Raw genomic sequence first — 12,008 nt, forward strand, 5'->3', positions numbered from 1 at the left:
CTGTAGTCTGTTCAGGCTGCTATAATAAAAACCATAGACTGAGTGCCTTGTAAACAACAGATGTTGATTTTTCTTAGTTCTGGGGCTTCAAGTCCAAGGTCAGGGTGCTGGCAGACTCAGTGTCTGGTGAGTCTTCTCCAAGGCCAGCCATCTCGCTGTGTCCTGCTGTGGCAGAAAAGGGGAGAGAGCTCTCTGGGGTCTCTTTTATAAGAGCACTAATCCCCCTCATGAGGGCTCCACCCTTATGACCTAATCACCCAAGGCCCCTGCCTCCTAATCCCGTCACACTGGAGTTTAGGATGTCAATATATAAATTTGAAGGACACAAATACTCGTCTATGGCATTATCACAGAGCCCCAAGAATTCAGCCTGGACTTCATACGGCCGTGTGCATGCTCATTTCCTGAGAAGCATGACGGTGGTTGCTTTCTGTATTCACGGCTAGGGTTCAGTCAGGAGCCAGGAATCATGTTATTTTAACAGACAGAATTTAATGAAAGGATAGATTTAACAAATATTAGAAAATGGAAAACCCGAGAAGGGAGTGCTGAGTTTCCATGGTGATAGAGCTGGGGTACTACCAGCCACACTGATACCCCAAGGGTTCAGAGGGAGGACCTCCAGCCCAAAGTTCTAAGGAAGAGAGTTAAGCTGACTTCACAGCCAGCTGCTTCTGCTTGTGTGAGGGAGCATGACAGTGTTCGGGGATAAAAAAACACCTGGACCCTGGAGTCAACTGCTACCATCAGGGCAAAGAGTCCGGATGATCCTCCCAGGAACAGCAAGCAAACGGAGAGGAGTGTGTCTCTTTTCCCTTAGTTGCCCTCTAGTGCCTCCCCACGGGCAGCACTTAGTGGGCAGCTGGCTGTCAAAGAAGAAGTATGGCTGCAGAGCTCACAAAGGAGAATATAGACATTGGGGTTTGGACCTGAGAGAAGGATGGTCCTTAGTAACCAGCACAGTTCACTCAGCACTCCACATCCTTTTATAGCCTCCACAAGTGAACTCTAACAACCTGGTGCTTTTGCCTACCAAGGTACAAATATCCTTCATCACTAATGAGAACTTTCTCATCTGTTACTCAAATGGGGAGACTGAGAATCCCAGTGGTCATGGTCCATCCCTGAGTGGTAATCAAAGGATCTATATATCTGAGCAATGGAAGTTACTTGTCAAATTCCTCTACAGTCCCTCCTAAATGTTCTCTGCTACCCAGGAGAATTGAAAACATGTGGTCATACAAAATCTCACACAAAAATGTCCACAGCAGCAACATTCAGTATAGTCATAAAGTGTAAGTGGTCCAAATGTCCATCAACAGATGAATGAATAGATGAAATGTGGTGTGAGCACTTGATGGGAATATTTATTCAGCTATATATTTTAAAAAAAGGAAATTCTGACACATACCACAACCTGGATGAATGTTGAAGACATTGTGCTAAGTGAAATAAGCCAGTCACAAGAACAAAAGTCGAGTAGAGGTCATCAGGGGATGGGGAGTTGGTGTTTAAGGGGCACAGAGTTTAGGATGATGAAAAGTTCTGGAGAGGGCAATGGTTGCACAACAGCATATCTAATCCCACTGCACTGCACTGTACTCTTGTAAATGGTTAAAGGGGTAAATCTTAGATGTATTTTAGCAAAACTAAAAAGTAAGGGTTAAAAAAAAAAAAAGGAATGAAGTGCTGATGCACGCTGCAACACGGATGGACTGTGTAAACATTTTACTGAGTGAAAGAAGCCAAACAGAGACAACATATGGTGTGATTCCATTTATGTGAAATGTCCAGAATGGCAAATATACAGAGACAGGAAGAGATATTAGCAGTTTCCAAGGAATAGGGGAAGAAGGACATGGAAAGTGACTGTAATGGGCCCGGGGTTTCTTTCTGGGGAATGAAATGCTCTGAGATTAGATAGTGGTGATGGTTGCATGATCTTGTGAATGTACTGAAAAATCAGCCAATTTATACTTTAAATACTGAATTCTATGGAACGTGATTTTTATTCAAAAATTTAAAAGACCAAGACTCTGAGGTTCATTTGGCTAAAGACTAATGGAAAGTACTAGTTCTGGATCTTTTCTGCATTGTTCTGGAAACCCCCGTGTAGGTGTATTTATTAACTTAAGTTTTTTTAAAAATCATACATTTTTAAAATTGTATGCAAAATGTAATCCTCTGTAAGGATGCACATGAAAAAGGGTAATATCAATTTTCTCCAGGGAGGAGAATTTTGTATCTGGAACAGGATGGAAATGACTTGTTTCATTGAATAGCCTTTTATACCTTATGGTATTTTTTTTTCTTTCAGTACTGGGGATTGAATCCAGGGTCACTCTGTCACCAAGCTTCACCCCGGCCCTGTTTATTTTGAGACAGGGGCTTGCTAAATAGCCCAGGCTGGCTTTGAACTCGCAATCCTCCTGCCTCAGCCTCCCAAGTAGCTGGAATTGCAGGAGTGTACCACCACACTCAGCCTATACCTTATGATCACAAAATAATAGTAAGAAAATTCTCAAGATAATAAAATTTGGGGCTGGGGTTGTGGCTCAGTGGTAGAATTCTCCCCTAGCACGTGAAAGGGGCTGGGTCTGATCCTCAGCATCCCATTAAAATAAATAAGTAAAATAAAGGTATTGGGTCCACCTGCAGCTAAATTTTTTTAATAATAATAATAATAATAAAATTTCACCATAGTGAATCTTCAGATCATGTACAACCACAAGACTGGGATCCTAATTAGAATAAGATGTACTCCGTGTTTGTATAAATATGTCAAAATATACTCTCCTCTCATGTATAACTAAAAAGAACAAATAAAAAAAAAACTATAAGCAAAAATAAATAAATAAAATTTTATGTTAAAAATGTACCAAAAAGCCAGGCGTGATGGCATAAGCCTGTAATCCCGGCATCTCGGGAGGCTGAGCCAGGAGGATTGTGAGTTCGAAGTCGGCCTCAGTAGCTGTGAGGCACTAAGCAACTCAGTGAGACCCTGTCTCTAAATAAAATACAAAATAAGGGGTGGAGATGTGGCTTAGTGGTTTAGTGCCCCTGAGCTCAATCCCTGGTACATCTCCCCCCCCCACCATCAAAAAATGTACTAAAAATTAAGAAATGAAAACGTTTCAAAATTTAAAAACCTAGTTGAATTCTTCTGTTCTATTTATGTTTTAAACTTAATTTTGCATTTGTTTCCAACAATTTATAAAGGGACTTATTTAGAATGACCTAGTTTTGCACAGTTTTTCTACATTGATATAATCAGGGCTGATGTTCAGCCAATACTCTTGGTATGGTTGACCAGCTTCTGTCTATTTTGGTTGGTTGGTGGCATTGCCAGTTGTTAAATGTTTTTAATAATTATTCTGGATAAAACTCAAGGTATTCAAACAACAACAACTTCTTCCTTCTCCTCCTCCTCCTCTTCTTTCTCCTCCTCCTCCTCCTCCTCCTTCTCCTCCTCCTCCTCCTCCTCCTCCTCCTCCTCCTCCTCCTCCGCCTCCTCCCAGGGATTGAACCCAGGGGCACTTTAACCACTGAGTCACATCTCCAACCCCCCCCCCCTTTTTTTTAATTCAGAGACAGGGTCTCACTGAGTCACTTAGAGCCTCAATAAATTGCGGAGGCTGGCCATGAACTTGTGATCCTCCTGCCTCAGTCTTTGGAGGTGCTGATATTACAGGCATGCATTATTACCAGGGATGGTTTCTACCTTCTTTCTCATTGTATATCCCTAGATATTGCCAGGCATTTAATAATTATTTTCTGAATGAATAAATGATATTCCGTTATTTTTCCTTTTGTCCTACAGCAATCTTGTTCCTCAAATGCACTAAATCATGTTAGATAGGTACTCCCACAACACCTAATGCAAGAGAAAGGAGAAATAAAGATACCAAATTTTAATTTAGTATCACTTGAGATTTTAATTGTAGGGATCAAGTTTTTATTTTAAAGTTTAACCTAGCATTAAAAGTAGTTTTTAAAACCTGTGCAGAGATAAGACATAAAATGATTCTTATTTGATAACAGACAATCCCAAAGTATCGTATATTTGGATATCAGCTTTCACTTTTGTTCATGTGTGCACATGTTCTGTCTGCTGTTTTGTACAGCAGCAAACAAAGTAAGAGAAACTAAAAGATCTCTGCATCACTGTGCCATGCTGCTCCTTAATCCCTCATCTTTCAAATCTTCTCTGCTCTTTAATCCCAGTTAGAGAAGGAAATCGCCTCCCAAATCTGCTGAAAATATCAACATGGAAGAATTTGCATTTAAAAGCCTCTTGGACTTTCTCTCAGCTTCTGATATGTTGTTAGCCAAAATAATGGCAACATAAAAAATTAATAAAGTGGATGTGTACTTTGTATACTTCTTTTCTTTTTTTGGCCAACTTAGGCAAGCTCTCTACTACTGAGCAATATTGCATCCCTAATAAAGTAGATGATATCATTGCATCACTTTTAACTTGCTGGAAGCAACCATAATCAGAGTTAAAATTTAAAAAGAAACAGGGAACACTGTTTTGCACATTGTCTGACAGGTATAGGATGTAGTTTAGTGTTAGAGCACTTACCTGGCATGCAGAAGGCCCTGGGTTTGATCCCTAGCACCAGGAAAGAAGAAGAAAAAAGGAAGACAAAAGATAGGATTAACACCTAGGACATATAAGGAGTCCCTGCAAATCAATTTTTTGAAAATCCATGAACAAAGTACAAATATCCCTACAAAATAAGAACAAGAATATACAATAAGTAAATAGCCAATAAACACTAAAACTATTCTCGGTTTCACTGAAATTAGAGAAATGCAAATTAAAACAATGAAACCCCAATTCTCTCCCCCTTGCCTATGTGGCAAAACTTGAAGAGAGAGTTAATATCCAGTTTAAATAAGGAATCGCTGGAGAGCAGGAGGATGCTCTCAAATACAATTCAAGGGAATGTAAAATGGTAAAGAATATTTAGTTTGGGTGAAAGCTTTTTAAAGACAGCTTGATAAGATCTACTAAATTTTAAAAACATGTACCCTTTGAACCTGTAATTCCACTTTTATTTATCTGTAGTAGAAAAATATTCATGTGGGACTTGAAAAACGTACCAGAATATTGGAGTTTTTTTGTTGTTGTTGTTGTTGTTTGGTTTTTTTTTTGTTTTTTTTTTTGGTAAAGAATCGAAATGGTATCAGTAGGGCTGGGGATATTGCTCATTGGTAGAGCAGCACTTGCCCAGCATGCTCAAGGCCAAGGGTTCAATTAAAAAAAAAAAGAAAAAAAGAAGTTATCAGTAGTAAATAGAGGGCTGGGATGTGGGGTTAGCAGAAGAGCACTTGCTTAATATGCATAAAAATAAGTCCTGAGTTTGATCTCCAGTTCTGGGGGGGAGGGATTAAATAAAAGAAAAATAAGTGAATCGAGCAAATAGATTATGGCATATCTGAGACAGGGATTTAGGATAAAGAGAGAGACAGAGAGAGATACTGAATCTTACGGGAAATGCCCACAAGCCATTGAGATGCACGAGCTTAAGTGACGTGCCCTTGGCCCATGCCCTTGTAAAAAGAGGAAAATGTGCAAGCCCAGGAAAACTGTCTGGAAACCGTGTGGCTCCACCCTGCCTCCACCTCTGCCCAGCCCTCTGTAAATGTTAACACATCATGTTCTCCCTTGAGTCCTTACTCCAAAGCAGTCTTGTGAGACTGCCCCCTTCCCCCTCGAATATGTCTATATTTTCCTAAATAAACCTCAGTCTATGCCTTTGACTGGGATGTGCTGAAATTCTTTCCATCATATATGCCAAGAATCCCACTGGTCCCGAGTCAAGATCCTCTTCTCTCTGGGAACTCCTGGGACCCTTTTCAGGAGGCATCTCTCTCCTGCAACATATTCATCCTCCTGGGAAAGAATGAGAAAACAATACATTATGGAGTTCATTAGACATCAAGACATGTATGGCTATTCCGTAGTATTTTATGGAATGGGAAGGCTTTTTTTTTTTTTTTTTTTTTTTGGTATGCAGTGATTGAATCTAGGGGCACTTAACCACTGAGCTATATCCCCATCCCTTTTTATTTTTCATTTTTGAGACAGGTCTTTCTAAGTTTCTTGGAGCCTCATTAAATTGCTGATGCTGGCTCTGAACTTGTGATCCCCCTGCCTCAGCCTCTGAAGTAGGTAGGATTACAGGCATGCATCATGCCCAGCTAATTGCTTCTTCATTGAGTGGGGGTTGTGTGTGTGTGTGTGTGTGTGTGTGTGTGTGTGAGAGAGAGAGAGTGACAGAGAGAGAGAGAGAGAAAGAGAGAGAAAGAGAATACATAAAAAGGCATGGATATCAAACTTCTGAAAGGTCGTTATCTCTGGGGAATGAAGTGAGATTTGATGAAGAGACATGTTTACAAGTTTTATGTTTGATTTTACCAAACCTGTTTGAAACTTTAAAAACACGAACATTTTTATACTTTAATTGTGGGATTGAATTTTTTATAATAGGACTCGGAAACTCAACCAGAGTAACATAGTCTAACCAAAACCCCCAAAATAACAACCCCCCCTTCTCTCACTCCCTCCCCTGCCACATTCTTGCCTTCCAGGGTGAGATGGGGGGACAACAGCTCCAGCAACTCTTCACCCCCTCAATCTGCAGCAAGAATCCTGTAACAGATGCTCTAAAAACAGCAGGTTCACAGTTCTAGCGAGTGGAGGGAAGCCCTGTAAAACAGCATCCTTTAGGAGTGCATCGTGAAGGGAGGTGCCATAGAAGATGCTAGAAGGGGAGACTCATGCCTTCTTTCCTGTTAGGGGTGTTTTTACTGGAAGAGAGATGCAAGAACTGTGGGAGGTCATCAGATGCCTATATGGTCGGCTCTGCCAAGGACTTCCTAATTTTTGGGTTATTCCAAGCACCTTCTAAAACCCAAACAGATCTCTCCTACTGTTAAGCATTCTTGAGTCACCTACCCACCTTGAATGGTAGGAGTTCGAGGAATGCAAATTAGTTTTCTATTAACCTAAACAAACACAATTAGAAAGGACTAACCCTGGAGGCAAAGAACACCTATCAAAACCAAATGTAAATGATGTTTGACCATTGTCACCAGGGAGATAAATGAGGAACCAGTGTGATTATCTTTTTAATCTCTAGAGCAAAGTGTTCACATTTTTTAATAGATTTTTTCAGTACACATTTTATAAGCCTAATGTTCTTTTATAGTCATTTAAAATCACTGCTTCCATAACCTGAACTCATCCTCCAACGTGGGCACCAAGGAAAGCAGACCAGCAAATCTCAATCATCCGGAGAAATGAAGGAAGGAGACCAGGCAGAGAGCCACACAAAGGTTTATTTGTCTATAGAGAGGAGAGAAGCCCCGAGATGTTATGTTCGGGTGCTCAGCTTTTGTAGGGTAGGGGCTTGGAGGTGTAGCTGTGGCGCGATGGGATAGGCTCGGGGTGCTTAAGTCAGAGCAAGGCGGGTGGGAATAGCATGGGATTGGCTTAGTGGATGGCAACTTGGGGTTTTCCAGAGCAAAGGGGTCATGTCCTTCTGGGATTGGCTTAGGGTTATGGTACCATGGGGTAGGTCACTAATGGGGTTGGGAGGAGTTCCTGTAAGAGGAAGTACAGGAAAGCAAAGCTTAAGTGGAGGGAGACATTTAAGATGGCTGCTCGAGTGTTAAATCAATACTCTATATATGTCTTCTTTTTACGTTGTATCTTTACACCACTCTGGCACACTACACCACTGTAGCTGTCACCTACAGTGACTCATGCACTGTTTTGAAATAATCCTCACGATAGCCCTTTATTTAGCTATAATCATTCTTAATGTATAAATGAGGAAATTTAGACGAAATATTTCTAGTGAGTATTAGGGAGTAATATAAATTAAGATCGAGACACCCAGTGTTCTCTCTTGTTAATCAATGCAAACTTAGAAACTAAAAGAACTTGGTTTAGGGCTGGAGTTGTGGCTCAGCGGTAGAGCGCTCACCTTGCACATGCAAGACCCTGGGTTCCATCCTCAGCACCACATAAAAATAAATAAGTGAAATAAAGATATTGTGTCCAACTACAACTAAAAAATAAATATTAAAAAAAATAACATGGTTTAGAGTCTTTTAAGAATTGCAATTCAGGAGTCATGGGTTTATATAGCTGTGAATCAGTGTTCTGAAGGAGGTAGGGAAGTAAGAGCTGATATGGATGGAAAACTCTTGAATCTATGACAAAGTAATTAAAATTATTTAAAGAGCAACTCCTGTTGAGCTGGTCACAGTGCAAGTCTGCAGTTCCAGCTGCTCCAGAGAGTGGGAGAATCACTTGAGGCCAACGTAGTGAGACCCCCCATCTCAAAAAAGGAGAGAAAAAGAGGAATGCTTATTGAAATTGAACAGGAATGCAAGGGAATACCTAAGGTGATGTTTCCCAGCCCGTGTCCAATACCTCAATGATGACAAATTCACACACACAGACACACACACACAATTCGAGGGCTACGTGACCGAGCTGTGACAGGTAGATAAAGGAAGCATGGCTTGGTGCCTCTGTAATCTCAGCCTTGTGGGAGCCTAAGGCAGCCTCAGCAATTAAGCAAGGCCCTATCTCAAAATTAAAATAAGTAATCAAAAGAATTTAAAGGGGGCTGGGGATGTGGCTCAAGTGGTAGCGTCCCCACCTGGCATGCGTGCCGCCTGGGTTCAATCCTCAGCACCACATACAAACAAAGATGTTGTGTCCGCCAAAAACTAAAAAATAAATATTAAAAAATTCTCTCTCTCTCTCTCTCTCTCTCTCTTAAAGAAAAAAGAATTTAAAGGGCTGAAGAATGCACATCAGTGGTAAAGCGCCCCTAGGTTAAATCCCCAATATTAATAAACAAATAAATAAATAAGTGCATAAACCAAACAGGAATTCCATAAAACAAGAGTCCAGTGACCTCTGGCTATGTAGCTAGGGTTTTTGGGCACAGCTTTTTGCTATCAAAAGTTGAGGGGCCCATAGTTGATGTTCCAAATGATACCTTCCAACGTGTAGAAGTCCTGACTTATTCAAGGTCCTCTGAACCTCTTCTGAAAATTCTTTCACTTTGGAAAGCGTTTAATTGTGCTTTTCCTATATTTTCACACTCCCAAGCCCCCTTCACTCACCTCCAAGCCCACTGTAATGTTATACTCCCTCCTCTCATGTTGCACAGTTTGTTTAGCTAGTCCCCTTTTGTCTGGCATTTGAGTTATCGCTGATTTCTTGCAGTGATAGTAATTATCTCATGAAATATTTTTTTTGTAATCCTGACCATCCTAAGTCCTCATATAGTCAGTCTCTATGGAGTCACATAGCACTGCCTAAAAGTAATTTTTTAAAAAGGTAGTTTCAATCTTCATTTTGCCTCCCAAAGAAAAAGCATAGGTTCAGTTCAAAACTCATGGCAAGGATTGGGAATATAGTTCAGTTGGTAAAGTGCTTGCCTTGCATGCACAAGGTCCTGGGTTCAATCCCCAGCACCACACACACAAGAAAACCAACTCACTATAATCCTTGTCAAGTCTGCTTCTTGGTCCCTGATACTCCCCTAGTAACTACTATAGACACAATCAAAGCTGCCAAGATCCCCATAATTCCCATCGAGCCAAAGCTCTGCTTCTATCTCCGCACCCCTCCCCCTTGGCTCTCTTATTATAGATCAGTTCAGCTTCTCCTTCCTTCCCTGGCCCCAGCCATTCTGGTCTGGTATCTCTCCATTTATTTCTCTAAGAATCCATCCCAAAAGACCTGGAAATAAGTCTCCCTTAGTAGGAGGTAGAGATATGGGTTGTGCAGAAACAGGGAACACACACACATGAATCAGTTTTATTCCTGTGGTATTTGTAGTGAGGCCCTAATTTTCTCATTTTATTCAAGGTTTTTTTCCCCCCATCTTTGAATTATAATCTCCAAAGTGAGATTCATGGGTCACTGAATAGATCTATAATAGCAAATAGTTTTAATCAAGAAGTATTCCTACCAACTATCAAAATAAATCATATAGCTATAATGAAGTTGATTTTTCATAAGCCTTGAAAAAATAAACTTTTGCCTTATATGCCCTTTTAGGTAGGCAGTATATTATATGATTACAACTCAAAGTCATTATAAATGTCAGATTAAAGATAACTGCTGGGGCTGTAGCTCAGTGGTAGAGCTGCTTGTCTAGCAAGTGTGAGGCACTGGGTTCGTAAAAATAAATAGTTATCGTGTCTATCCACAACTAAAAATATTTATAAGAAGATAACTGCTAAATATCTATATGTGAAATATAATGATATGCAAAAATTCAACTAGCCCAACTTTCCAATTTTCTCTTCTGCAGTGAGTTAGGAAAGAAAAGAGAGGTTCAGACTTTGAGCGAAGTGGTCCCTCAGCTGGTGGATGCTCTTCCCTCAGAGCCTTTCTTTTGGTTTTCAGTAATTCCCATGTTCTCATCTTGGTCTTGGGACTGGTTTAGGGTAGTCTCTGGATTCTTTGGGTTTTTTCCCCTCGGTACTCTTTGTTCCAGGCCCTACCTTTACTCTCCAACCATATCAGTTAATTCACACATTAGTGAGAATTTAACCCAACATACTCCACTCACCAGGGCTCTTGTCCTGTTACACCTTATCTCTAATTGTGACTTCAAGGGTTTGTTTCTGGTCCTGGAGTTTTAAGCACTGATGAGCTAATGTAGGAATTATTTGGAGGGAGAGAAGCTGCCCAGGCACCTTTCCTTGGAATTGTATTTTATACGTATATATTGCTTCAGCTTCTGCCCATGGTTAGCTTACTATCCTTATGCAATTCAAGGGCTGAGGAGCACTTCTGAGTACACACGCTGGCCATGCACGTGGTCATATATATAAATGTGGGAAAGAACAGGTAGGTGGCAAACATGGAATTTATTGACCTGGGAAGAAATACATGATGTACATGGGAAATAAATGACTGAGCTCACCTTCCATGCCACTCTCATTTCTTCCTCATAATAAAGATCTACTATCAGACCAAATTGGGAGGTTTCCATGTACGTTTTGTTTTTCCAGTTTGACAAATGGACAGACTCTCAGCGGAGAAGAATCCTCACAGGTCTGTTGGAACGCTGCTCGCTGTCACAACAAAAGTTCTGCTGTCGAAAGCTTCAGGAAAAAATTCCAGCAGAAGCCCTGGACTTCACCACCAAGCTTCCTAGGGTGTTATCCATATATATCTTTTCCTTCCTTGACCCCCGGAGCCTTTGTCGTTGTGCACAGGTAAAGGCAAAGAAATGGCATATGGCATTTTCTAACATCAGCCTCCAGAGGCTCTAAAACTAGAATAACTTAAGGACAAAACCCACATGTACACACACGCATAAAACCAAGCCACAAGCTGGGTGTGGTGGCACATGCCTATAATTCCAGCCACTTGGGAGGCTGGGCCAGGAGGATTGCAAGTTCAAGGCCAGCATCAGCAACTTAATGAGGCCCTAAGCAATTTAGTGAGACCCTGTCTCAAAATAAAAAGGGCTAGAGATGTGGTTCATTGGCTAAGTGCCCTGGGTTCAATCCCTGGTACCAAGGGGGGAAAAAAAACAAAAACAAGCAACAGATGCTTAGTCTTTTTTTTTTTTTAATATATTTTTAGTTGTAGTTGGACACAATACCTTTATTTTATTTATTTATTTTTATGTGGTGCTGAGGATCGAACCCAGGGCCTTGCACATGTGAGGCAAACAGTTTACCACTGAGCTACAGCTATAGCCCCTAGATGCTTAGTCTTTATAGTTTGCATGATCCTCTGCCTTATTTGAGTCCAAGTCTGTATTTAGTGCTCAAAATAAAGAACAAAGTATAAGTCACCATTAGTGTCCACAAAAAGGTATCAGGTAGGGGCTGGGGTTGTGGCTCAGTGGTAGAGTGCTTGCCTAGCAGGTGTGAGGCATTGGGTTGGATTCTCAGACCATATACACACAAAAAATAAAACAAAGTTATTAAAAAATCACGTTTAGAAA

At 40.8% G+C, this 12,008-nt stretch overlaps 1 protein-coding gene across 6 annotated transcripts in view; it reads left to right on the top strand.

Moving 5' to 3' along the window:
• The window catches only part of Fbxo16 (F-box protein 16), a 54,027-nt gene that overhangs the window by 11,862 nt on the left and 30,157 nt on the right, over window positions 1-12,008 (top strand). For 5 of the 6 annotated variants that reach the window (XM_078030829.1, XM_078030827.1, XM_078030828.1 and 2 more), the window contains one exon: window positions 11,062-11,268. The exons of the other annotated variant lie outside the window; for it this stretch is intronic. In XM_078030829.1, coding sequence (XP_077886955.1) covers window positions 11,062-11,268 — 207 coding nt within the window. The remainder of the gene's footprint in view (window positions 1-11,061; window positions 11,269-12,008) is intronic. 6 annotated transcript variants of the gene reach the window in all.

The sequence above is a fragment of the Ictidomys tridecemlineatus genome, chromosome 14 (genome assembly GCF_052094955.1).
Source record: "Ictidomys tridecemlineatus isolate mIctTri1 chromosome 14, mIctTri1.hap1, whole genome shotgun sequence".
In the NCBI taxonomy this organism is placed as follows: domain Eukaryota; kingdom Metazoa; phylum Chordata; class Mammalia; order Rodentia; family Sciuridae; genus Ictidomys; species Ictidomys tridecemlineatus.